Genomic DNA, 27,351 nt, shown 5'->3' on the forward strand with positions numbered 1-27,351 from the left:
GCGATCAGGACAGAGCGAAGGCGCCATGAAGCGTACGGCCTGGCTGATCTTAGCGAGAGCCAAGATCCAGCTCCGTGCATGATCGAAAGTATGCTCGAAGAGTTTCCCTGAAGATGCATAATCGTCAGCGATGTCAAGGACCCAGCCGACACGCAGATGTTTCAACCACCAATCTAGGACACCGGTGTCACCACCTTTGGCTTCGAGGCTGCTGCAATCATCCACCGACGGCTTCGGCGCACCGAGGAAGAATTCCTGGACCAGGATTCTGATTTCCTCCATCTCCTTCTGCGCTATGTCGACGTCTTGGTGGTGGTACATCTTCTCCTTGTTTTGTGTTTCTTTGCTTGTCCCTATTTCTTTGCGAGACTTCTTGGTTGGTCGAGACCTGTCCTCGTCCAACTCCAAGAAGTCCAAGTGTATGGCCGCCTTCAGGGAGAAAGATGATGACAGGCGACGAGAGCTGTTAGATGTGTAGCCAGTCGAGACGATGGTACCTGCTGATGATGTGTAGCCGCTAGATGAAGTGATGGAACGGGAACCACGGTTGGTGTGATCACGGTAGCGGCTCCTCCAAGGCCCTCGATCTCCATTATTCCTACCCTCCATGCTCTCGCAGTCGCAGCTCTGCTCGCGTGCGTGACAGGCAATGAGAAGGGGACTGGGATCTCCCCGACCTCCCGTCGTTTTATTTTTGCCAGCTAGTTCCTGTGGCACCTGTCTCCTTCTCAAAGCCAAAATACCTGACGAGCAATCCAAAGCGGCTCGACGTCGTCGCCGGCGAAGACGACAAGGACGTGGCGGCAGCACCTCAGTCAGCAGGAGGCCAAGGCGTTATGGGCAGAACCAGACCAGCGGAGGATGCAATGGAGAGCTCAGCTTTCTAGGAACCGCATGTTTCTAATTCTGATAGTGACAGAGACGGGGGACGGACATGCATGCAGTTAGCTCTTCTTTTTTTCTGCATTATGCTTCGAGTGAAATTGCATGAGTCAACAACATACGATTTTTTAACAACAGAGGAAATATAATGGCTAAGCACCAATTGTAGGAAGCACATTCATGTAGCCGATTAAAGATGTTTCTGTGTGTTTGTGTAGTTCGTTGTAATTTCACACTAGCTTGAGTTCAGGAGCGAGGTTTGATTTGATTTGATAAATATGATAAACCATACATGGTACATTTGTCTTCGGCGCTAACAAAGCAGAGTATGCAGGCGATAACTGAGCTGTTCATCGCTTAAGGCAGGACACCAGAGAAAGCTGCCTCGTCTTGTGATGTAGTATGATTCTGTTTTGTACAGGTAAACAGAAAGGGAGCTGGAGAGCTCAGCTTTATAGGAACCATACTGATAGACAAAGATGTTTCTTCCTGGAGGTTTGTCACAAGAGGAAGCTCACAACACTGGTACCGAAACTGCAGTGCAGGCTGTGCTTTCCATGAACCGCAAGCGCCCTTTGTTGCTGCCGCCGCCGCCGTGGACGACACCGACAGAAAGAGCACCGCCCACGACTCCACGAGCACACCTCCACCGGACATGAACACAATTCCGGTGAGGAAGAAGGCAGGGAGCATCCTCCACTGGACCACCGGCGGATGAAGCTCTTTGGTCTCGTCTCGTCTCGTCTCGCTTCCCTTCTCCCCTCTCTCTAAATTCTGCAATGAACTCAGAGTCCGGTTTCCATTGGTAATTGGTAGGCCCGCGTGGCGGCGAATTCCTCGCTAGCTGTGCGCGTTGGAGTCGGAGTACAGACCGCGGGATTTCCCTTCCTCGCGCCAAATTTACTTGGATTTGTGGCCATTGGGATCTCTCCTCCTGTCTTCTCCCCCCTGCGCCTTACTGGGACCTGACCTGACTAGCGTCTCTCCCATCCCAGCCATCTCTGCATCATGGGTCTGCTGGCGCTGAATCGTCTCGTGTCCGTTCAGCGGGTGCGGGAGCGACGCCGCCGGCGGCGGCAGCGGCAGCGCGGCCAGATCCGAGGTAATCCTCTCCCCCTCTCGGTTCTCTGTATCTTTCCTGCCATATAAGCCTCTTCTTCTGAATATTACAGCTCCTGTCGCCACAAATGGGGGGAAATCTCTCTCTCGTTAATTTGGTGAGGAGCTGCCAATGTTTATTTGACAGTAAGAAACTAAAAATCTATTTTTTTTTTGTCGATAGACGACAGGCAGTCTCCTTTTTTTTCCCCCTTTCCCCCCAGGAGAGCTAATCGATTGATCTGGTTTTATCCAAGCCAAGTAGAGCTAGCCAGAGTAATATCCCACAACAAATCGTTGTTTGTTGGAAACAAAGATTGCTCCTTTCCTTCATATCCATCTAAGCCGCCTACGGCCTATCTAATGATTGTTTGACTACAAAGTTTTACTCTTGGAGTAGGAAGAGTCTCAATACCGTACTGAGATATGAAAAAAAAGGATCAGAGTACACTAAAAAAACAGGCACGGCACCCTCCGGTGGAGTGGGCCAACACGTTTTACAGATTGTATTTTCCAAATCTAACTAGAGACTGCATGCAACCATCAATCTGCCGCAGAAAGGGCCAGGAACTGATAATAGTTTGTGCTGTCTTCTGTAGTGCTTACCTGAATTCAATAGTTGAGAGATGAGGAAATAAAGAAAATTATATTCCTCTTTTTTTTTCATATTGTCAGACTGCATTACATCATGCAGACTGACTGTAGATAAGCTTTAGCCTTAATCAAGCTATGGTGAAATCTGAAATAAGAGGAGCCAAACTACATTGTAGGAGACTTTCAGTTTAAATAAATCACAGAAATCTGATATGGTACTAGCACCATGGGTGTATGAATAGTGTTTGTTTTGTCGATTCCGCCTGTTTATCAGTTGCAAGTATGAGCAAGTGTGTAACTGAGTTAGCACAACAAATATGAGTTAGAAAACATTGGTGGCTCAGAAAAACTCTGATTTCTTCTGTTGCTCCTCCTATTCTCTGTATCTTCTCTGCCTATAGTATATCTTCTTTGAAAGAATAAACAGATATTGAATTGTTCATGTCTTCAGTTTATCATACTTCATAAGCTTCTTCTCTTCTGTTCTTTGTATGTGCAAGGTTCCTGAAATCATTTGAGAGCTCTCAAGTTATAACATAACATAGACCATATATTTTAAGGTAAAAAAAAGGATTAGGAGAGTGAGCCATTGTCTACCTTTGATTAGTTCCTTGTTTTGCTTCAAATCAGCACATCCTCGCTAATGTGAAGGGTATGTTTCCACTTTCAACAGTTGGATCACTGGACCACAAGTTTCACAAGGTAGACCAGTCACATGAAAAAACTTCCTAATTTCTAATTGATTTCCATGTCTGACAATGTGCTGTTTAAAATTGGCAAGAACTTGTAGAAAGAGAACCAAAGTTAACAAAGAAACTAAGCGATAAACTTCAGAACAACGAAAGAACTGTATAGTAGATGAAATGCCTACCAGCCTAGTGTCCATATTTCAGTTTTTTCAATAGGATCATTGCAGAACAAATATCTAGTTGGTATACGTGTAAACTTACTTTCTAGATTAAGATCTACTGCAGATAGTATATATAGCAAAGGCCACACACATTGTGGCGAGGCTGGAACTAAAGTCAAATCCCAAAAAAAGTGGCCTGTGATGTCTTTTCTTATCTGCAAGTAGCAAAGATTATTGAGTATGGATTGTGTACTCTCATATTACTGAGACATCAGAAATCGTATAAAATCAGTTTCACTTTACCAATAGTTCTGTAACACTATTCAGCAGCATGGTAGTCCTCCTCCACTAGCTTTTAAAAAAGGTAATCCTCCACTACAAGCTGTGGGCATTGCAGTTGCAGACTGACACATGATCAGTGCCTGCAAATTGTAACCATATGAGCGGGCGACAGTCTGCAACTCTGCATGTTATCGTTGAAACTCTACATTGGAGGCTGTGGCCTGCCACTCCCAAGTGCTGCTGGCAGGTACCAGTCACCTGTGGATGTGGCAGCTTGCCCGCGCGCAGGAGGTGACAAGTTGGCTCGATCCGACAGTTCACAGGCTAATGGGTGATAACTTGACCGCCTGCAGTTCGCCCCACAGATTCGTGTTACAGAAATTCCAAGAAACTTTGGTCTAGTCATTGATTTTCTATAGTAGTAACATCTTATGGATGATATGACATTAGCCATCATATGATAGCACAAAAGAACAGCACTGGATGCCAATGCCTTAGTGTGGCAGAAAGATTAGATTAGAGTACTAGACTATGATGGATGAACAAAGGGTGTTGGGTGGGGAATTCTATGTCACGGGTGGTTGGGCCCCATGACAATTCTCTGTTGGATTAAATGGACTTGATGTGGGGAAGACTAATATCTTGCATAAGTACATAGGTCAATTGAAGTTCTTTTCTTATATATATACTTTGTTTTGAAGGCAAAAACTGTGGGGGAGATCCCCACAGCACTTTATTTTCATTTTCATTTTATAAATTTAGAAGAGTTACTTTATTATATATATACATGTGATATAAGCTTGTCAGTTTTGTTGCGTAACATTTTTTTTCTAACAAACTAATTGCATCTTTATGGGGAGTTCATGTGCTTGATCTTGCATTTATTTTGTATTAGTGTCTTTACTATTTACTTGTCATAACTGGAATGTGTTGCATTACAGATGCAAAAGTTGCTTCGCTAGCTAATGGAAAGGATACCAGCTGCCAACAAGATGGTAGTCCTCAAGGTCACAAAAGGAGGAGATATTCTGGGCCAGACCTGCCAGAGGTATGTGGTAAAATGCAGATTATCAGAGTCCCATAAATTGGCCAAGGAAAATGATTCTGTATATTGGAACATGTTGAATAACTTTAGCAACTACCAACTATACATAAGTGTTTGTATGTAGTTGGCTGGGTGGGGAATCAAGAATAGGCAGAGAGGATAAAGGCCCCACATGTGGGTATAGGTCTTTTCTTGTTATGTGGAGTGTAGGTAGCGTGAAGGTTGGAGAACCATTAATCCATTATCTCAAATGTTTGAAGTAGTGAAGAGCTAATGACATTTCTTTTCTAACCACACAAATGGGTGGACTTATGCTGTCTAAGTAGAACCTACCAGTTGATGAATCTTATCTTTTATCTCTGCAATCTCCTATGGTCCTACTGCATTCATACTCTTGCTCTGTTCATGCTGTTACTGATATGAACCACTCAGAAGGCCTCTACACTTAGCCTACACAAATACACAATGCCTTCACGCTCACTGTTATGGTACATCCACCCAAGCTCCTCTGCAACACACATTGTGCCTCTACTTTTGTGCCCAGGCTGTGTTGTCCTATTGGCCTATATCCAAGATCATACTGTTTCACTCATCGTTTCGGCCCCGGATGACAGGGACAACTTATTGTGTCTCTTCACTTGCACAGTGATCTTTAGGTGTTATGCAGACCCTTTTTTTTTCAAAGCAACATAGTATTTACCAAGGTATATTGCATCTTGTACTTTAGCTACAGAATCTTCTGGAGATTGTTGCATTTGTAGGGTGCTCAGGCTGTTTGAATATTCAGTGCACTCTTTTTATCCGATTTAAAATGCCCGTGTTTATTTCTGCTTGTTTGCTTCTCAGGTCTTCTTTTAGTAAGCGCAAACAGATGCATCTTGGTTTGGACAAATATCATAGAACCCAATATTGTTAATATCATGGGAAGGGATGTTTAAGGGAGGAGGATGGTGTAGATTGTAGTCATGCAACATTGAACCCAATATTGTTAATATCATGGGAAGGGATGTTTAAGGGAGGATGATGATGTAGATTGTAGTCAGGCAACGTTGACATTGTTTTGGCCATTGACCCCACGGGGCAGGCAGTAGGAGAGTGGGAAGACAGATCGATGTATTGTTTTTAAGACATCGGTTTATATATTGCCAACATTCCCTAACAACCTTCCTATCCTCGTATCCAAGCTAAACCAATCTGCTAGACCAAATAGCTTGCCTAACTGAAGCCTAACAAATCTAAACAGCATACCAACTTCTGCTAAAACGAAGCTGAGGCCTGATCTTGGCCTGGAGATTCTCTGTGCTGTCCAATCCGGGACACCTCTTGTGCTTTTTCATATTCTTGATACTTCACATGACAGTTAACTGCTCATGCTTCAGGAATACACTTTGTAATTGTTAACCTTTACTCTTTGTAATAAAGACATTGATAGGTTGTTGGTGAAAATGATATAGTGACTTTTATACAATGATCAACCTACTTGTCTCAGTGAATGTAGTATTAGTACACTATTGATCTCTGCATTGCATTGACTATTGTACAATCTGGCAGAGTACTTTCCTTTTTTGCCTTCTTGCTGTTTATAATTCAAACATTAACTTTTCCACACCTATATGCAGGACATATGGCGTCATATACATTTCCTGATGCCACTGCAAGATGCTGCCCGCGCTGCCTGTGTGTCTCATGCCTTTCTAAGTTCCTGGAGGTGTCGCCCCGACATTACCATCAGCTGGAAAACACTAGGCGGAAAGGATGAAGTTGCAAAGGATTTCAACAGCATAGCTGACCAGATTCTGAAAAACCGTTCAGGCATTGGCTTGAAGACTCTCAAGATAGATTTCTGTGATTATAAAGCTGACACTTATTCTTATCTTAATAATTGGCTTGAGATTGCTATTACACCAGAGCTTGAAGAACTCACCCTAGATCTGTTTCCAAGAAAGGCGAAGTACAGTTTCCCATGCTCCCTTTTATCTAATGGGAGAGGAAATTCGCTTCGGCATCTAAAGCTTGTTTGGTGCGCCTTCAGTAACACAGTTGGTCTAGATTGCTTGAAAAACCTGACTAGTCTGCATCTGCATGACGTGCATATTACAGGGAATGAGCTAGGGTGCCTCTTCTCTAGTTCATCCGCTTTGGAGCGATTGGAATTACATGGATGCCATAAGATAGTTCGCTTGGAGATACCTTGCCTCCTACAGCGTCTCAGGTATCTTGGGGTGTTTGTATGTGAGAGGCTGAAAGTGATAGAGAGCAAAGCTCCAAATATATCCAGTTTTCATTTATCAGAAATCCAAGGAAAATTCTCACTTGGAGAATCATCATTGCAACTGAAGGACATGATGCTGAGCATGAACTGCACTATCTCATTTGCTCGTGCCAAGCTTCCATTCATCGTTCCAAATCTTAAATCTCTTTCCTTAGCTTCAGACTATGAGGTTTGTATTGAACGCTAAGATGATTATAGGGTAGGTATATGCTTATTAGAACTGTGGTTTTAATCTTGGAATCTGAGAAATCTTTTTGCAGGTGCCTAATACACCACTGGTGTCAAAAACATTCCTCCATCTCAAGTATTTGTGTATTAGTCTTTCTGAAGGGGCATTTTCCCCATATTATGATTGTTTCTCTGCGGTTTCTTTTCTTGATGCTGCACCGTCCTTGGAGACTCTACGGTTGGGTGTAAGTCATTGTTAATCCTGGAATGGCATATAGTAACTATGGGGTCCAGACCACTAATTTCCCCGTATTGGCTTTTCATCTTCAGGTAACACAATTATGGATGAAGCATGAGCCGTTTGTTGGAGAGCCTTCACCTCAGAATCAGATCATGGGAACCCGTCACAGCAACCTTAAGAGTGTGAAGATCACTGGTTTCTGCTCTGCAAAGAGCTTGGTTGAGTTAACATGCTATATTCTTGAGTATGCTACATCACTTGACTGCCTTACTTTGGACACCACTTGGGGTTGTTTCCGTAGGTGCTCTGATCACGGAATTAGCAAATGTGCATCATTGACTAAGAATATCATCAGGGACTCCCGGAATGCTCTCCTGGTTATCAGAGCATGGATTGAGGGGAAAGTTCCCCCCTCGGTGAAATTTAATGTTCTTGCGCATTGCAGCAAATGCCATAATGCTGATGAAGACTGAGCTACCATAGTTATAAAATGTACTTAGTTTTTGATGCGTTCTGCTCTGCTCTGGGTGAAAATTAGTGCTATGTTTATGTTTGGCTACATTGTTGTAACTGAAAATTATTGCTATTGTCTATGGTTGGCTACATTGTTGTAATTATAAGCTTGGTTAAATTGTTGTGACTACTTTGTGTAATCTATAACGTTGTCTTGATTTTTTATTTTTTTTGAGTTTTGGAACTGGTACGTACGACACCTATTGGGAGTAGAGTAGATGGTAGAAATGAATCGGGTGGGCCGCGCGCTCGCGTGTCTGGGTGTGTTCAGTTGCACTTGCTGTTACTGTAGCTATATCATTACTCTAGTTACTGTAGCATGAACCGAAACAGCAGCTGCAGCGTGAAGACGCCCAGTTTATGCATGCGCGTGCCTCTGCAATTGCACCCGTTTATGCAGGTCACCAACCATGCTCTTCAGACAGTTTTACACGGCGGCTCCGCTCATGTAGACCGGAGGCAGCAGGGCAACCAAACGACGCCGTTTATGCAGGTCACCAACCATGCTCTTCAGACAGTGATGCCTGATTAGCATAGTGGCTGTTTTTTCTGGGAAGAGAGATACCTGCTTGTGTCTCAGTGTGTGTGACTGTGTGTGTGCAGATCTGTAGGGACAAGCTAGGGACTATGAAAGGGATACGGATATTTATTCGTCCGTCTGTTCGACCGAACAAATATGAACACTAATTTAGAGAGTTATACGGATATCCACAATTTTTTCCGGATACGGATAGTAAAACGGATATCTAAAGCGGATAACGGATACGAATGCAATATCGTTAATATCCGCAGATACCGGATAATCCGAAAAAATATTCGGATACATCCGACCTACTAATTACGGATACTATCCATATTGCTTGCCTTGCTAACTTGAAGTTAGCCGCGCATTTCTCGTCTTGCTGCTTGCTGGCCGCCGGCCGGTGGTTGAAGTGCTGACTGCTGAATGCCTGAATGTGCTTGCTTGCCTATGCCTTGCTAGCTTGAAGTTAGCCGCCACTAAAATTTCTCGTCTTGCTTGCTTCCTGGCCGCTGGCCCGTGGATGAAGTGCTGATTGCTGACTTGCTGAGCGTGCTTGCTATTGCTAGCTAGCTAGCTACTATACTAGCTTTGGAGAGTCGAAGGTATGGTGGCCCACTCTTAAAGTCTTAATCCATTTATGTTTTGCATCCACGATATACAGATATGAGTTATTGACTTTTAATCATTTGTTTGTTCATCTTTATAGATTTGAATAGCTCTTTAAATGTCAAAGCTTTGGGAACACTATTCTATTTTCCATGAAAGTGATGAGACACACCAAAGAAACGGTGTCATAGAACAACAGCGTTGGGTGAAATGCAGCAGGTGCAATTATAGGGCTCGTGCTGATTCTAAGTATGGAACCTCTCATTTGTGGCACCACTTGAAAAATAGGCACCACTACAACCATGCGCTAAACCAATTCCAGGATCCTCATATCGGCGAAGGTGGTGTCAATGCAAATGCTGGTATGGGTGAAGTTTTGGATGCAAACAACCCATGAGTCTATGACCGTGACTCCGTGAGCGTGAGGCCAAGAGCCTTGCTAGTTAGTTGGCTAGTTGCCACTTCTACTCCTATCGTGAAGATTGTGGCTTGTATGATGTATATGTATTTTATCTTATTTGTTGCTTTGCTACTTACTCATGCCATGATTTCGTGAAGATTGGGGCTTGTATGATGTATCTTTTTATCTTAATCTAGCGAGATTATGGACTCATATAGTAGTGTAATGGTTTGCGCATCTATGATATATATATATATATATATGCTTTTACTAAATATCCGAGTAGATATTTGTATTCGACATTCTCCGAATCTAATTTATACCGTATTCGAAACTCATTATTCGCATCTGTGTAACCGAGACAAACCGTATTCGTATTTGTATCCGGACGCTATCCGTGTCCGAATCCGAATCTGAGTATAATATGAAAACAAATACGATATCAGCGATATCCGTTCGTATCCGATCCGTTTTCATCCCAGTAGGGAGTCTAGGCGGGATGCAATATAATATTAAGGACCCGTCTAGCAGGACTCACTCCTTATGTAGAGTAGTTTTTTTATGATAAAACCGTTTTAGAAAATATTTGAAAAACAGCTCTAGTGACAAATTTATAATAATTTGTATAAGGTTTATGAGGTGAAACTGAGAAAAGGCCTCATTTTTTAGACTTTGATTTATCTATAAAAATGGCTCTAGCTCCTCCACCTCTTTGCAAGGGTCCATTTTTAAATGACTACTTAGTAGGGGTCAAGGATTCGCGAGAAGCCGAAGCTAGAACCCTGCCAAAGAGTCTAACACATAATGTAGAGCATTGTATATGAAAACAAAAATTAGAGAACAATAATAATTTTAAGCTAATCCATCTCCCTAGTACACCTCCTAGCTAGTGTAGTGGGTCCTAATATCTACTACTAATTACCACCTTAAGAGCTTTGTAAGTGGTATAAAGTTCGTGGTAGACTTGTGGACCAATCAGTAAAGCAATTTGTATTAAAAAAAACAAAAAAGAAGTAAACAATCTACTTTATGTACACTATGTTGGACTAAACGTGTTCACCCAAGGTGTGTGTGCTAAGGTGGCCCTGCCCACCATGGCTGGTCGGCCTGGCCTTGGAGAGCCCGAGCACGGCTCCTACGGTGCAACGCTATGTGTTTGTTTCACTGGCCCAAACAAACTCAGTTCGACCAAGATCATGTTTGGCTTCTGACTTAAGTGGCTATGGTTATTCTGATCCAGAATTCGGTAGCTTTATCACCAGTTTATCTCTTTGTTGACATTTTATCAAACCCTTTAGTGGCCGTGGTCATCCCAAGAACAAGCAACAGAGCCGGAATAGAATAGAGTGGTGGAGGGTGAGGCCAAAGAGGCACCATGGATGGTCGCGTCACGGCGACTCTGACCAGCAGTGAGGGGAGCGTGTCCATCGGCTCTCTCGGGCACGCGATGCGGTGGAGGGCAAGGTCAATGTTGAAGTCGCGGCGTGCGTGGAAGATCAGCAGGCCCGACACTGCACCTAGGGCTAGATATTGAGCCAACTCGGCTCGTTATATAAACGAGTTAGAAGACTGGCTCGGCTCATTAGCGAGCTCGAGCTAGCTCATTTGGCTCGCGAGCTAAATCATAAAAACACACTATAGAGAGACTATAAATTTATAAAATATTTATAACCTTAATAGTTCAACAAATAAACTAAATTTTTACCTAGCCAACCCACTATGATCACGACTGAGACTATATGATAGTCATATTCATAAAGTTTAAGCATCATCTATTGAAAGATAAAGTTAGGTTTCACGGATGGGCTAGGTCGAGCTATTGAGAAATGTATGGACATATGGTCGAGCCAATTTTAGTTACTGGCGTGATAATTGACTGGCTCATTACAGCTCGTGAGCAGCTCACGAGTTGGTTCATTATAAAATGAGTTGGCTCATTATAAAATGAGGCGAGTTTGAGTCGAGCCATTAATGAGCGAGTCAAGCGAGTTACGAGTTTTTCGTTCAGCCTTAACTGCACCGGGTTGCCACGCTCATCGCAGAGCAGCCCATCGACGCCTCCGATGGCTGGCTAGTGCAGTGATGCTCGCACGTCTGGTGCTCGCAGTCGTGGCCATGGCTGGGCTGGTGCTCGCCGCCGACTGTCGTGGGCGCCGACGGGCTGGTGAAGAGGAAGAGGGACGCGGTGAAGAGGAAGAGGGTGGAGCGGGTCGCGAGTCCTTGCGGTGTGCCATAGACGCGGTGGCGGCGGTGTCCACGTGAGGCCTTGTTTGGATGTTGTCGGATTCACTTCAATCCATGTGTATTGGTGTGGATTAGGGTGAAATTTAGTTCAAATTCTACTCCAATCCACCTCAATACATGTGGATTAATGTGAATCCGACTACATCCAAACAAGGGCTGAGAGTGATGGAAGGTGAGTGACTGTAAGGTTACCCACCCCTCACCATCGAGCCACTTTGCTGCTCCATCTAGACATATTATAAGAAAATGGCAAATTCGTTTGTTTCTCTACAACTAGGCCCAGTATGCTTTACAGAACAGACAACTAAGGGCACTCACAATGCAGACTCTATCATAAAGTCTAAAGTTATTTATTACCTCGAACAATGTGGACTTGGAGTCTAAATAAGACTTGGAGTCTTATTTTTTTCTACCTTTTTCTTCAATAAATATGCTGCCACATCAGCAAAATACCATAAATAATACTCCCTCCATCCCTGAAAGAATCAATTCCTAGGATCCGTGCCAGTCAAACTTTTTAAAGTTTGACTAACTTTATGAAAAGAGTAACAACATCTATAATATAAAATACACATTATATGAAAATATATTCTATGATGAATCTAATAATACTAATTTGATACTATAAATCCTAGCATTTTTTTCTAAAAATTTGGTCAAAGTTTAAAAAGTTTGACTTAGGACAACTCTAGAAATTGACTCTTTCGTGGACGGAGGGAGTATGTAGTTAATTGTCTTGAACTCTGTGATAGAGTCTTGCATTGTGAGTGCTCTAATTACACTAAACACGAGCATTGCACTTCAAGTTGCCGAGCCCGACCACCGGCCCAGGGTGCCCGGGCCTTAGCTCCGCCAGAGAGAGTACGCAGCGGCATGTCGTCGTCACTCTGCTGTTTGGCCAATATAATGGGACGCTGGTCAGCGGAGCCGCAGTGGGAGCGCCGGATAAGGTGATGCCGGCGGTGCCACTACAAGCTATGCGCGGAGGTGAGACATAAAAATAAAGATTATTTTATATGTTTTTATTTTCTATGCATTATTAGATTCACATTTTCTTTTTTTTTATAGATTTTTAGACTACATGAAATAGATTTAGCTATTTATTCATTGCTAGTGATTAATCTCTTTTCTACTTTTTTTACTGTTCACGTAGTTAAATAACTAAGACCTTGTTAAAAAAATTACAAAAATTTTCAGATTCCCCGTCACATCGAATCTTGCACCACATATATGAAGCATTAAATATAGATAAAACAATAACTTATTACACAGTTACCTTTAATTTACAAAACGAATTTTTTAAACCTAGTTAATTTATAATTAGACAATATTTGATAAATACAGATAACATTACTACAGTGTTCATTTTTTTTTAAAAAAAATGAACTAAACAAGTCCTAGCTAAATAACTAGACGCCCGACCGATCCTGCCGAGCCCAATTCGACTGAAGAGGGCGCCTGTGCAACCAAAAAAAAAGAGAGCTGGTCATCATGGGCTACTGATCATTCTCGTTCGATGCTGTTCGGTTCGATCAGTGTGCACCCGGAACCAATTTTTGGCTCCTCACAGAATCAAGGCTCTTGTTCGTGAAGCCAGCAACAGAAGTACATGCACTTTCTACAAATGATGGCTACTTCTTATTAACCAAAATCTCTCCAATTAGCAAACACTTGGTTATCTTAAGGACTGTAGAAAAGCCACCCATAATCTTCTTTTTCAAATCCAGTGGCAGCAGACAATCCTGATTCCAGTCATCTTCTGATGTTTGGCAAAACTTCTTTCCTCATGCCGTGATATTCTTTTCTGGCCAACTTTTGGCAAGGCCTTGTTTAGATCCAAAAAGTTTTTAGATTTTGACACTACAGTACTTTTGTTTTTATTTGACAAACGTTGTCTAATTATAGAGTAACTAGGCTTAAAAGATCCGTCTCGTAATTTACAGACAAACTGTGAATTAGTTTTTATTTTCATCTATATTTAATACTTTATGTATGTGCCACAATATTCGATTTGACGAAAAATCTTGAAAAGTTTTTGGTTTTGAGGGTGAACTAAACAAGGCCTTAGTTCCAAAATTTTTATGGTTTTCGGTACTATAGCATTTTCGTTTTTATTTGATAATTTTTGTCCAATCATCAACTAACTAGATTCAAAACATTCATCTCACGATTTACAGCTAAAATGTCCAATGAGCTTTTTTATTTTCGTCTATTTTTAGTGTTTTATTTATATGCCGCAAGATTTGATGGGATAAAAAAATCTTAGAAAGTTTTTGCTTTTTGGGGGTGAAAACTCACTTTTTCCAGATCTTGCCTGAGGATTTGCTTTCACCTTTGCCATCATCCAGAGTGAAAAAAGTTTGATATCTCAAACTGTACCTCAAGTGTCTACCGGTGTGCATGCATCCTCTACTTCACTCTTCATCTTTGTAGTGTAAATTCCAGCACACAATTAATTACATAAATGCATGCATCTGCCCATTAATCTGATCCTTGCATGTGCTATTAGCTTTTAAGACGAGTCATGTGTATGTTCTCCGCAAGTTTTTTAGCCCGTTCCTCCATGCCTTTTTTTTAACCGTTTCTTTTTCTATATCTTCTATTGTGACTTTTTTGTCCTTTTCTTTTCTTATAGACATAAAAATAAATAATATAATATTACGTTATGGGCCTTTCAACCATTAAACCTCCTGTAATTTCTATGAAACAAAGATTTTAAGCACTAGGTTGCGTTGTAGTTTAATCACCGCACGTGGCAAGCGTGGAGAGCACTACCTCTCAAAAAAAACTTAATCATATTAAAACCTAGATTAGCTAATTAAATCATAAACTAACATTTTAAACAACTTGTTCAATCCATTATAAATAAATATAAATCTGCAATCACTAATAAGGGCTAAACTCCATATTGACTATAGCAACATATCTTTTTCTTATAGATAGATAGATAGTATGAAAAATAAAGGTATGATATATTTAGGTGTAAATATTTCTAACCTTTGAAATAGGAAAAATATATCAAGGTAGTATTTTAAATTAATTCATGTTTAATAGAGTATTTTTCATATTACTTTTTAAAGCAAAAGTTGCGGGTCCCCACTTTATTTTATAATTTTTAGAAATTAAGACTAGGGCTAAAGTTTCTAGAACTCTATATGGTATTTTCATATTATTACCACATTAACTTATATTGTGGATGCTATGATTATTATAAAATAAGTTATAGCTTCTAAATGTTAAAGAAATGGTACAACCTAAATGAATATGTACCGTTGCAACGCACATGTACGTTTGCTAGTATATATAAAAAAAGAGAGAGGGTCACTTATTCATAGACCGTAAGTTACTTGCACTCCGTGAGAGTGTTGAGACTATGAAGAAAATCATAACATACCTCAGCTTTGGACTGGATCTTAACGTGGAACTATGAGAAGCATAATATAAAAAACACTTATCCAACGGTTTGGTAAATGGACTTTGCATTTTTATTAACTTGGCAAATACTAGGGAAAGAACTCGCATATATGCAAGCCGAGCCAGCACTTGGTATTGCGATCTCGCGCTATTTCCGTCGCCCCCACGCGTGCTCCTGCGTGCGATCCCTTCCCCCCGCTGCCATATTTTCCCGCGAAGCTTTGAGAGGCTACTGCGACTCGGTTCTTGCAACACTGCCTTCGATCTTCATCAACATCGGTGTTGGTTGAGGTACTCCATGGATCCAATCTTCCAATTGTTTGTCTATTGGTTCCATTGTTCCTAGGGTTTAGTGTTTTCTTCATCTGTGGGTAGGGGATGGGCGGGTTTGGGGTAGTTGCCGGCTATGGGGGGTGGATATGGTGGGCTTGGAGGAGGACGGATGGTCTGCCCGGCTGTGGGGGTGGTCATGGCGGGTTTGGAGGAGAATACATGGCGGCCTTGTTCGTGGGGTTTAGATGGTCGGCTTGATCCGGTCTCCAGTAGCCTGGAACCCATCGCTGCCTTCTAGGGATTCGTAGCCAATCGGCAGGGAGCAGCGGTAGGGACCAAGGCCGACGGCACGACGACACCAAACAACGGCGCAAAAGAAAACAAATTTGGCGCGAGGAATGGACGTCGCGCGCAAAGAAAGACCCGCGCGCGAGAAGAAAAGCACGGGAAAATTATATGGGCCTACAAATTCCTTTTTTTGCAAAGTGAAAAATGTCAAACCATTGGAGATTGACTCTTTTATCTTTGGCATATTTAGTTAGGACTTGGCAAACTCCCTCATTTGCCAAACGAAATATGCAAAACGGTTGGAGATGCTTATTAGGCAATATGGATTTGCATATTCGAGTGAAAAGAAATTATCTTACAAAACAACACATTATAACATATAGAAACAAATGATATATTACTTTTGGCTTGGCGATGATCCTTTGGCAATACTAAAATGTCTTGTAAAATTTATTGTTCTCGTTGCTATGCACGGGTAATCATATATGACATGAACAATTGCACCTCTACTTAGAGAAAAAAAACAATTGCACTTCATTGTATTTTGCTACAGATATAACGTTGTTGGTTAATGTGCAATTGCTTCAACAAAATCCCATCCATAGTATTGCCGTTTGGATCAATCATATTAAGCCAAAGCACGACCCAATCGTATTCTAACAAAATGCCCTCCTGCTATTTTCTTCTCATACAGCCCTCCTGCTATTTTCTTCTCATACATGACCAGTCTAAACCCATGTACACCCAATAAAACATAAACGAATAACATTCAAATAAAAAGCCATAGATTTTATAAGCATGGTAATTCCAATAACACATCATGCAATATACTAAATATTCAAGTACCAGACAGCGTGATTGATTAATACATAGTACAATTGCAACAATTTAACCAAGCAACAATTACAATAATGTACCCAAGCAAAACAAAATGACTTCACACCCAAAGCACACCGCGTCTAAAATTATACATTTCATAACTATGACAGCTAGTACCTTGCAGTGTTCATCAGGTATTATGGCACTTGCTGCAAAGCCCTAGAACATTAAATTTCACCGAGGGGGGAACTTTCCCCTCAATCCATGCTCTGATAACCAAGAGAGCATTCTGGGAGTCCCTGATAATATTCTTGGTCAATGGATGACATTTACTAATTTCGTGATCAGAGCACCTAGGGAAACAACCCCAAGTGGTGTCCAACGTAAGGCAATCAAGTGATGTAGCATTTTCAAGAATATAGCATGTTAGCTCAACCAAGCTCTTTGCAGAGCAGAAACCAATAATCTTCACACTCTTAAGGTTGCTGTGGTGGGTTCCCATGATCTGCCTCCGAGGTGAATGCTCACCAACAAACGGCTCATGCTTCATCCGTAGTACAGTTACCTGAAGATGAAAAGCCAAGATGTGGAAATTAGAGGTATTACAATCCAAATTATAAGACATTTTGACTTTTCCAGATACATAGCTTTTGATATATTTATACGTACACTGTCTAGATACATAGTAAAAACAATATATCTAGAAAAAACAAAACATCTTATAATTTGGAACAGAGGGATAAACAATGACTTACACCCAATAGGAGAGTCTCCAAGGAAGGAGCAGCATCAAGAAAAGAAACCGCATAGAAACAATCAATATCTGGGAAAAATGCCCCTTCACAAAGTTTGATACTCAAATGCTTGAGGTGGAGGAATGTTTTTGACACCATTGGCGGATTAGGCACCTGCAAAAACGTTGTCTCAGATTCCAAGATAGAACCACCATTCTAAGCACCTAGCTAGTCAATCGCCTTAGCACTCAATACAAACCTCATAGTATGAATATAAGGAAAGAGCTTCAAGATTTGGCACGATGAATGGAAGCTTGGCAAGAGCAAAGGAGATGGTGCAGCACTTGTTCAGCATCATGTCCTTCAGTTGCAATGATGATTCTCCAAGTGAGAATTCTCCGTCGAGTCCTGAAAAGTGAAAACTGGATATATTTGGAGCTTTGTTCTCTATCATTTTCAGCCTCCCACATGTAGATACCCTGAGACAGCTGAGACGCTGTAGGAGGCAAGGTATCTTCAGGTGAACTATCTTATAGCATTCTGATAAATCCAATAGCTCCAAAGCGATTGAATTAGAGAGGAGGCACCCTAACTCATTCCCTGTAATACTCACGTTACTCAGATACAGACTAGTCAGGTGTTTCAAGCAATCTAGCCCAACTGTGTTCCTGAAGGTGCCCCAAGCAAGCTTTAGATGCTGAATCGAGTTTCCTCTCCCATTAGATAAAAGGGAGCACGGGAAACTGTACTTTGCCTTATTTGGTAACAGATGTAGGGTGAGTTCTTCAAGCTCCGGTGTAATAGCAATCTCAAGCCAATTATTGAGATAAGAATAGGTGTCAGCATTATAACCACAGAAATCTATCTTGAGAGCCTTCAAGCCAATGCCTGAACGTTTTTTCAGAATCTGGTCAACTTTGCTGTTGAAATCCCTTGCAATTTCATCCTTTCCATGTAAATTCTTATTCAAGCCTAGTGTTTCCCTGCTGATGGTAATGTCAGGGCGACACCTCCACGAACCTAGAAAGGCATGGGACACACAGGCAGCACGGGCAGCATCTTGAAGTGGCATCATGAAATGTATATGACGCCATATGTCCTGTGTACACGCGTGGAAAAGTTAAGGTTTGACCGTTTGAACTGTAAATAGCTAGAGGGCAAAAAGGAAAGGAGTAACATGCTACCATAGGTTCACAGTGCCAGATTGCACAATAGTCGATGCATTGCAGAGATCAATAGTGTACTAATATTACATTCACTGTGGTAAGTAGGGCGATCATTGTATAAAAGTCACTACATCATTTTTGCTAACAGCCTATTAGTACCTTTACAAAGAGAAAAGACGTCACCATTGACCAATTAGCAGCTAGTAAAGGGTGACAATTATGAGGTATTAAAGTGTATTCCTGAAGCATGAGCAGTGAACTGTCATGTGGAGTTTCAAGTATATGAAAAGTGCAAGAGGGAGCTCCAGGGTTGGACAGCCAGTGCAGAGAATCTCCATCAGGTCTAAGCTATCATATCAGTAGTTGGTATGCTGTTTAGATTTGTTAGGCTTCAGTTTGGCTAGCTATTTGGTCTAGCAGATCGGTTTAGCTTGGAGAGGAACTTAGGAAGATAGGAAGGTTATGTCTCCGCAATATATAAACCGATGTATGAAAAAGTTAAATAGATAAATCTGTTTTCCAACTTTCTAACCTCCCACAGGGGATCCATGGTTTTGATGGTTCTACAACCTTCACGCTACTTCACTTCCATCACATAACAAAAAAGACCCATGCCCACATGTGGGGCCTTCATCCTCTATGCCTATTCTTGATCCCACCCAGCCGACTAAATATACAAACACTTATGTACAGTCAGTAAAGTTATTCAACATGTTGCAGTATATAAATAATTTGCCATGGCCAATTTGTGGGACTTTGATAATCTGCATTTTATTGTACCTCTGGTAGGTCTGGCCCAGAATATGTCCTTCTTTTACGACCTTGAGGACTACCATCTTGTTGGCAGCTGAAATCCTTTCCATTAGCTAGCAAAGCAATTTTCGCATCTGTAATGCAACACATTCCAGTTATTGACAAGTAAATAGTAAAGACACTGATACAAAATAAATACAAGATCAAGTACATGGATTCCTCATAAAGATGCAATTTGTTTGTTAGAAAAAAAGTTACGCAATAAAACTGCAAGCTGTATAAGAAAAGAACTTCAATTGACCTATGTACTTATGCAAGCTATTACAATCTTCCCTCACACCAGTGATATAGATTCGCCCACCCACACACCCTTTGCTCATCCCTCAGTTTAATACTCTAATTTAATCTTATTCTACCACACTATGGCATTGGCATCCAATGCTGTTCTTTTGCAATAGCATACAATGGCTAATGTCATGTCATCTTCTGTCATGTAGTACCACTACTCCTCCATAAGATATTACTACTATAGAACATTGATGACTGAACCAAAGTTTCTCTACCTTGGAATTTCTGTAACACGAATCTGGAGGGCGAACTGCAGGCAGGCACGTTATCCACATCGCCCATTAACCCACAAGCCATAGGATCAAGCCAACTCATCACTTCTGGCGTGCAGGCAAGATGCCACAACCACAGGTGACTGGTGCCTGGCAGCAGCACTTGGGCATGGCATGCTGCAGCCTCTGACGTTGTGTGATGCCATGCTGAGTGTCGGCCGCTGGCCACTGAAGAGATCAGCTCCAGCACCCAGACCGATGCCCACCGTGAGCCTAGACCCTCCCACGCCATCATCCTGGCTCAGAAGGATCGCTAGCTATATGCTTAACACAGGCTGACCCCATCAGTGTGGTAGAGAGGCCCTGTCCTTGACCTCAGTCACCCCTACCCATCATCGTCGGAGAGATGGACCATCCCGAGCCGAACCACGCTCCCCCCTGCCATAGAGCAAGTCACCACTCCCGATGTTGGCCATGCACAGACCACACCTCCACATGGAGGTACCTCTACCCACCTGTTTGCTCTCATAGCAGGTAGCTACACGCCTATGCCTACCACTGGAGGCTGCGCGCATAGCACCAGCCACCAGCCATGGCCTGGTGTGCACTCCAGCTACGATTGCACAGAATGGGCAGCAGACAGGCCCAAAGCCACCTGCCGTCCCCAAGCCGAACGGGACAGGTATGCCTGCATTCCAATTCCCAACCACCCACACTGCCTATCAACACCACGCCCATGCCCACGATCACTTCTGATGGCACGGTTGACCTCAAAACGCCACACATAACATATTAGATGATATGACTGTGAGATATATAAATGAATACTGAGAAATTGATTCCACATTGGGGTAGCTTTCGATCAGATGATATGCATGTCTCGTTACTTTGTTAGCACCTTTTTCTGCCACACGGCAAATGGAAGCAGAGGTCAAGCTTAGGATAGGATGGCATGAGATCAGGACTTACAATTTACAGACAGTCATCATACATTGGGTACTGTGATTTGTTTTGTGTGAGTCTGCAACTGCAATGGCTGCAGCTTGTGGTGGAGGATTACTACCATGCTATTGAATAGTGTTACAGAATTATAGGTAAAGTGAAACTGATTTTATATAACTTCTGATGTCTCAGTAATATGAGAGTACACAATCCATACTCAATAAATCTTTGCTACTTACAGTATCAGCCTCGCCGCAATGTGTGTGCAAGAATATCAGAATAAAAAAGTGGTTTTTGCTGTATATATTATCTGCAGTAAATCTTTATCTGAAATCTAGAAAGTAAGTTTAAACATATACCAACTAGATATTTGTTCATTATGCACAAAAAAAACTAGATATTTGTTCATAAGTGTCCCTGCGACGATCCTATTTAAAAAACTGATGAAATATGAACACTAGGCTGGTAGGCATTTTCATCTAATATACAGTTCTTTCATTGTTCTGAAGTTTACTGCTCAGTTTCTTTATTAGCTTCGGTTCTCTTTATCCTTGCCATAAATAGGCTACAGAGGGTATTGGAGATTGCAGCTCAGGAAGGAATCCTTTCATCACGGCGCGGAAGACTGGCCAAGCTAAGCTTTTCTCTATATGGTTATGATGCTATCATCTTCCTAAACTCCGAAAGGAATGAAGTAAGGGCACTTCTCAGTGGTACAAACTTTGGTGAGGCCACAGGACTGAGGCTAAACATGGCCAGTGCTCGGTGGCTCCCATAAGGTGCTCCGGACTCAACCTGGACCATATTCTTGATGGTTTCAATGGCCAGAGGGTCTGCTTCCCAATAACATACCTTGGCCTCCCTCTCACTCTTGGGCAGCTTAAAATTGAGAACTGCTCCGGTACTCCTTTTTTTTTTAAAATGGCACGAATCTTAAAGCAGTTAATTAAAGAAATTAGTTATTTCTATTTGATTTGTTGCCTATGTTACGGTTTGGGCTTAGCCTGTCCAACCCGGCCCCAAGTCCAACGTGGCAACGGTGGTCTTATTGACGAGGCTAGTAATGCTCTTCGCCTCTTCCTCCGCGAATTTCAGCTGCAACGCTATTTTGTGCTACCAAACTCGCCGGCATCGTCTTCAGCGATGGCCCGCCGCGGCTCATGCTTGACAGGTGCAGCATGTCTGATGGCTCGCAACAGCGATGGCACCACCGCTGAAGCTCCTTGGCGTAGCACGACAGGATTTGGAGAGGAGTAGAGTGCATCCGGCAGTTGCTGCTGCTCGCAATGTTGTCTATGACGAATTAACGGAGCAGGCTGACGGGCTGGACTGGCTAAGCCCAACTGTGATCCATGCAACAAATCAAATAGAAAATAATTAATCTCTTTATTTATCTGCTTTGAGATACGTACCACTTTTTAGAAGAGGGAGCACCGGAGCAGTTCCCCTTAAAATTTCGCATGTACAAAGCATGTGGGAACAGGCAAAGGGCAGGCTGGCAAGGTCGGCTCTTAAACCATGCAGGAAGAAGAGAGTTGGTACGCTCAGTTTTGGGTGTGCTTCCTGTCTCTTTGCTAACCTCCCTCAAAGTGCCAAAGCAGCTGCTGAAAAACCTCGACAAAATCTGACAGCATGTCCTTTGGGCAGGAGACAGTGAGATCTCAGGAGGCAAGTGCAAGGTAGGATGGCCCTTGGTAACCAGACCGATGGAGTTTGGGGTCCTCGGAATTCTGGATCTTGAGAGATTCAGCAGAGCCCTTCGAATGCACTGGCTGTGGTTGTGCTGGTAAAACTCTGACGCCCATGGGTGGGTATGGTGCTGCCGGTGCACAACACAGACAAAAACTATTTGCAGCCGCCACAAGCGTGATCGCCCATAGTGGAAAAAGGGCCTCCTTCTGGTTCTCCAGCTGGATGAACGAACAGGCCCCTTCATCTCTATACCCGCTCTTGTGTCGACACAGTAGGAGGAAGAACAGGACTGTCAGGGAGGCGCTGCTTCATGAGAAATGGATCAGCGACATGGCACACAATCTGAATGCTGATCTATTTTTTGAACGCAATGGCAAGAGCTCTGCCTTTCAATTAAGTGAGAAATAGAAGTTTATGTAGAGGTGGAGGGGTCATCTGAATGCGCATCTACTTAGGGATTTTTTCAGTCTGGCAGGGTATTCAGTCCTTACAACTAAACCCTGACACCGACCAAGACGATCAGATAGTTTGGACACTCCAAAGCTCCAGGGAGTATTCTGCCAGCTCTGCATATAACATCCAATTCGCTGGACAGATTGTATCCAATTTTCCTATGCTCATCTGGAAGGCCTGGGTGCCGCCGCATTGCAAGTTTTTCATGTGGCTTCTTCTCCAGAATAGGCTTTGGACCACAGCCAGGCTACAGCTGCATGGATGGAGAAACAATTATTTTTGCACCCTCAGTGAAAGAAACCTGGAAACCTCCTGTCATCTATTCATCTAATGCCCCTTCACACGAGCCATATAGAAGATTGTAGCGCAGTGGAGTGGCTGCCGAAATCTCAATCTACCAGGATGGACTGAACACAGTGACGTCAAAGAGTGGTTTCTAGTGCTAACCCAAAATGGAAGAAAACATGCACACTCTCTCGCCATCCTAACTCTATGGCAAATCTGGAAGCATATAAACACAGTCGTTTTCAGAGATGAACGCAGGTCAATCAGAGCAGTGGCTGCTGGGATTCTTGTGGTTGGCAGGAGTGAAGTGTCTTAGCTCCTTAATGATTGCAAATAATGTGGTGAGTATTTAGTTCCTAGTTTGTTCAAAACTCACGCAGCAGTCTGCTGAGCTGGTTCGCGTACCTCGCGCATGTAAGGTTCCAAACTCTGTAAACTCCCCCTTATTAATGCAAAGCCTCAACCGGATCTTAAAAAAAAAAACTTTGGTTCTCTTTCATTCTTGGCAATTTTCAACAGTGCATTGTCAGACATAGAACCGAATTAGAAATTAGGAAGTTTTTTCATGTGATTGGGCTACCGTGTCAAACTTGAGGTGCGGTGATCCAACTGTTGAAAGTTGGAACATACCCTTTGCATTAGTGAGGATGTGCTTATTTGAAGCAAACAAGGAACTAATCAAAGGTAGACAATGGCTCACTCTCCTAAATACATGTTTTTTTACCTTAACATATATGGTACATGTTATGTTATAACTTGAGACCTCTCAATTGATTTCAGGACCTTGTACATACATAGAACAGAAGAGAAAAAGCTTATGAAATATGATAGACTGAAGACATGAACAATTCCATATATGTTTATTCTTTCAAAGAAGATATACTACAGGCAGAGGAGATACAGAGAATAGGAGGAGCAACAGAACAAATCTAAAGTTTTTCTGAGTTACCAATGTTCTTTAACTCATATTTGTGGTGCTAACTCAGTTACACACTTGCTCATACTTGCAGGTTGCAGCCGATAAACAGGTGGAGTCAAACACTGTTCATACACCCATGGTACCAGTACCATCTCAGATTTATGTCATGTATTTAAACTGAAAGCGTCCTACAATGTAGTTTGGCTCCTCTTATTTCAGATTTCACCATAGATTAAGACTTGCTTATCTACGGTCAGTTTGCATGATGTAATGCAGTGGGGAAAAAATCAAAAGAGGATTATAATTTTCTTTGGTTCTTCATCTCTCAGCTATTGAATTCAGGTAAGCACTACAGAAGAGAGCACAAACTATTTTATCAGTTCATGGCCCTTTCTGCAGTGGATCGTTGGCTTCAATTCAGTCACTAGCTAGATTTGGAAAATATAATATGTAAAAACGTGTTGGCCCGTTCCACAGGAGGGTGCTGCCTCTGGTTTTCTAGTGTCCTCCGATCCTTTTTACCAGATCTCAGTACGGTATTGAGACTAGTCCTACTCCAACAGTAAAATTTTGTAGTCAAACAATCATTAGAGATAGGTAGCTTAGATGGATATGGAGGAAAGGGGTAATCTTTGTATCCAGCAAACAGCGATTTGTTGCGAAATATTATGGTGGCTAGCTCTAGCTGGCTTGGATAAAACCAAATCAATCGATTAGCTCTCCTGAAATAATAAAAAAAAAACAGAGAATGCCTTTCTATCCACCAAAAAAGATAAGATTTTTACTACCAAATAAACATTGGCAGGCTCACTTGGGTCAGTCTAGACGAACTCCACACCAAGTTAACGAGGGAGAGAAAAAGAAACAGTTTTTCCCCCTTTTGTGGCGACAGGAGCAGTGATATTCAGGGGGGAAAAAAGCTATAGATGCTAGGAAATCCACATAGCATTACAGCGGTGCTGAATAACCAACCGAGGGAGAGGCTCACCTCGGATCTGGCCGCGCTGCCGCCGCCGCCGTCGGCGCTCCCGCTCCCGCTGACCGGACATGAGATGATTCAGCGTCAGCAGACCCGTGATGCAGAGATGGCTGAGGTGGGGGGAGGCGCTAGTCAGGTCAGGGACAGAAGGCGCAGGGCAAGAGGACAAGAGGAGGAGATACCCAATTGCCTCAAATCCAAAGAAAGTAGGCGCCAGGAGGGGGGAAATCCCGCGCTCCCGCGCTCTGTATTCCGACTCCAACGCCACGCGGGCCTACCTACCAACTACCAATAGAAACCGGACTCTTTTGAGTTCATTGCAATTTTTATAGATTTTTTTTAGCAAAAGCATTTTTTATAAATAGACTTAGGCCTTGTTCAGTTTGTGAGAATTTTTAGATTTCATTTCGCTATCGTAGCACTTTTGTTTTTATTTGACAATTATTGCTCAATCATAGACTAACTAGACTCAAAAGATTCGTCTCGCAACTGCGCAATTATAGTTATCTTTTTTATCTATATTTAATACTTCATGCATGTGTTGTAAGATTCGATGTGACGAGAAATCTTGAAATATTTTTGGAACTAAACAAGGCCTTAGGCCTACCAAAAACCAAAATCTTTTCAAGATTTCCCGTCACATCGAATCTTGCGGCATATGCATGGAGCATTAAATATAGTTAAAAATAAAAACTAATTACGCAGTTTACTCGTAAATTGCGAGACAAATCTTTTAAGCCTAGTACTCTATGATCGGACAATGTTTGTCAAATAAAAACGAAAATGCTACAGTATCAAAATCTAAAAAAAATTGAATCTAAACCAGGCCTTAGACAGAGAAGGGGAAAGGGAAGGTAGACGAGAACGAGACTAGACAGAACCCAACGCTGCTATGGCCTTGTTTAGTTTTTTTATAAATTTTACAAAAAAAATAGATTCTCTGTTACATAAAATTTTACGTATATATATACATGTAGCATTAAATATAAATTTAAAAATAACTAGTTGCATAATTTATCTGTAATTTACGAGATAAATATTTTGAATCTACTTAGTCCATAATTAGATAATATTTATCAAATATAAATAAAAGTGATACAATATCCATTTTGTAAAAAAGTTTACAACTAAACAAGGCCTATATGGATGGGCCTTGTGTTGGGCAAGGCGTCCAGGCCTTGTTTAGTTCGTGATTTTTTTGGTTCCGTCTATTATATCATTTATGTTTTTTATTTGATAATTATTGTCCAAACATGGATTAATTAGGCTTAAAAAATTTGTCTCGCAAATTATAAATAAACTGTGCAATTAATTATTTTTATCTGATCTAAAATAGTTGAACTCACCATTTTCAAATAACAATAATAATCTATGCCTTAGCCTCCGAGCCTCAATCCACCGTATGGCTCTGCACAATAATTTTCAATAAGCAAAATATATTATAATGGTCTCATATCGGTTAATTTTGAGAGGCAACCAAACCTTTAATCGTTGTACATACAGTATGAAAAAAACATCAAATAAACAGGCTACAACAAAAAAATTAATGTAGGCATGCCGATTCTCCTCTTGGTTGCTACAGTGATAGGGCAAGCAGTAGATTATATCCCATGAGAACAAAACTAATCTACATATATATAAATTCAACAACAATTAGATGAAAAGAAGCCAACCCAGTCAAGGGAACCCCTCTTCAACAGCACATACAAAGGAACTTTTCTAGAGAAAATTAATCACTGGAAGCTAAATGTCGTTCATGCTAAAAAAGGAATTGAAATAAAATGTCCTACCTATTCAGGAGACCAGCTAACCAGCCTTGCTTATTATACTCCAAGGTGTTTCTACCAATATATTCCGTAGGAAACAAAAAGAAAAACTTCAAGGCAAAATACAAGCCCTGGTGGTACTTTTGTGTTCTGAGAAAAATACGACGTACAAATTTATCAAGAATTTGCAATTAGATGACGAGAATTTGCAGAAAAGATAATCCTGTTGGAACTTTTTGTGCTGTTAAACCTGAACCTTGTAAAAATAATAATAAAAGGAATATGGTCAAACCATCCATAAACCATCAACGGACCATATCTATAATAAACCCATATGAGCAAATACCAATGCATAAAAATAAATTGTATAGGCCACCAAACCTATGATTTTAGAATTATATCCATCCATAGAATTTGTGTCTAGGTAAAGTGCATATGCATGGAGCATGATAGCGTGGATAAGAAACAATAATTAATCTTTTAGCTGTGGTCGTTGGCATATTACTTAGCACCTGCACCCATTGGTATGGGAGAAGGGCAGGGACTATGATATAGCATTTTGCAGTGTCTTCTGCAGTTGACGATGAAGC

At 41.8% G+C, this 27,351-nt stretch overlaps 2 protein-coding genes across 8 annotated transcripts; one reads left to right on the forward strand and one right to left on the reverse strand.

The window, feature by feature from the left end:
- On the forward strand, window positions 1,162-8,110 carry LOC8069211. 5 transcript variants are annotated; one of them, XM_021448615.1, is made up of 6 exons: window positions 1,162-1,552; window positions 1,878-1,984; window positions 4,648-4,754; window positions 6,371-7,192; window positions 7,284-7,436; window positions 7,522-8,110. In XM_021448615.1, the coding sequence occupies exons 2-6, from the start codon at window positions 1,891-1,893 to the stop codon at window positions 7,903-7,905; spliced, it is 1,560 nt and encodes a 519-aa protein (XP_021304290.1). In that variant the 5' UTR covers window positions 1,162-1,552; window positions 1,878-1,890; the 3' UTR covers window positions 7,906-8,110. The 5 variants fall into 5 exon arrangements, with proteins under 5 accessions (XP_021304290.1, XP_021304288.1, XP_021304289.1 ...); XM_021448613.1 differs by having other exon boundaries at window positions 1,163-1,609; window positions 1,699-1,984; XM_021448614.1 differs by having other exon boundaries at window positions 1,163-1,552; window positions 1,699-1,984.
- On the reverse strand, window positions 16,505-25,233 carry LOC8065010. 3 transcript variants are annotated; one of them, XM_021448804.1, is made up of 6 exons: window positions 25,005-25,233; window positions 19,729-23,065; window positions 19,193-19,299; window positions 17,506-18,345; window positions 17,268-17,420; window positions 16,505-17,077 (listed from the first exon to the last, which is right to left on the reverse strand). In XM_021448804.1, exons 2-6 carry the CDS (start codon window positions 20,018-20,020, stop codon window positions 16,703-16,705), a joined length of 1,767 nt encoding a protein of 588 aa, XP_021304479.1. In that variant the 5' UTR covers window positions 20,021-23,065; window positions 25,005-25,233; the 3' UTR covers window positions 16,505-16,702. The 3 variants fall into 3 exon arrangements, with proteins under 3 accessions (XP_021304479.1, XP_021304480.1, XP_021304478.1); XM_021448805.1 differs by lacking the exon at window positions 19,729-23,065 and having other exon boundaries at window positions 25,005-25,227; XM_021448803.1 differs by lacking the exon at window positions 25,005-25,233 and having other exon boundaries at window positions 19,729-24,947.

Source organism: Sorghum bicolor, chromosome 10, assembly GCF_000003195.3.
Source record: "Sorghum bicolor cultivar BTx623 chromosome 10, Sorghum_bicolor_NCBIv3, whole genome shotgun sequence".
Classification (NCBI taxonomy): Eukaryota; Viridiplantae; Streptophyta; class Magnoliopsida; order Poales; family Poaceae; genus Sorghum; species Sorghum bicolor.

Excerpts from the sequence above, each read along its gene's own strand:
- LOC8069211 (XM_021448615.1), top strand. The coding sequence starts at position 1,891 with ATGGGTCTGCTGGCGCTGAATCGTCTCGTGTCCGTTCAGCGGGTGCGG. Across the intron at positions 4,755-6,370 it reads CTGGGCCAGACCTGCCAGAG|GACATATGGCGTCATATACA; the intron begins GTATGTGGTAAA and ends ACCTATATGCAG. Across the intron at positions 7,437-7,521 it reads TGGAGACTCTACGGTTGGGT|GTAACACAATTATGGATGAA; the intron begins GTAAGTCATTGT and ends TTTCATCTTCAG.
- LOC8065010 (XM_021448804.1), bottom strand. The coding sequence starts at position 20,020 with ATGATGGCGTGGGAGGGTCTAGGCTCACGGTGGGCATCGGTCTGGGTG. Across the intron at positions 19,300-19,728 it reads CGTGTTACAGAAATTCCAAG|ATGCGAAAATTGCTTTGCTA; the intron begins GTAGAGAAACTT and ends GTTGCATTACAG. Across the intron at positions 18,346-19,192 it reads CTGGGCCAGACCTACCAGAG|GACATATGGCGTCATATACA; the intron begins GTACAATAAAAT and ends GCGTGTACACAG.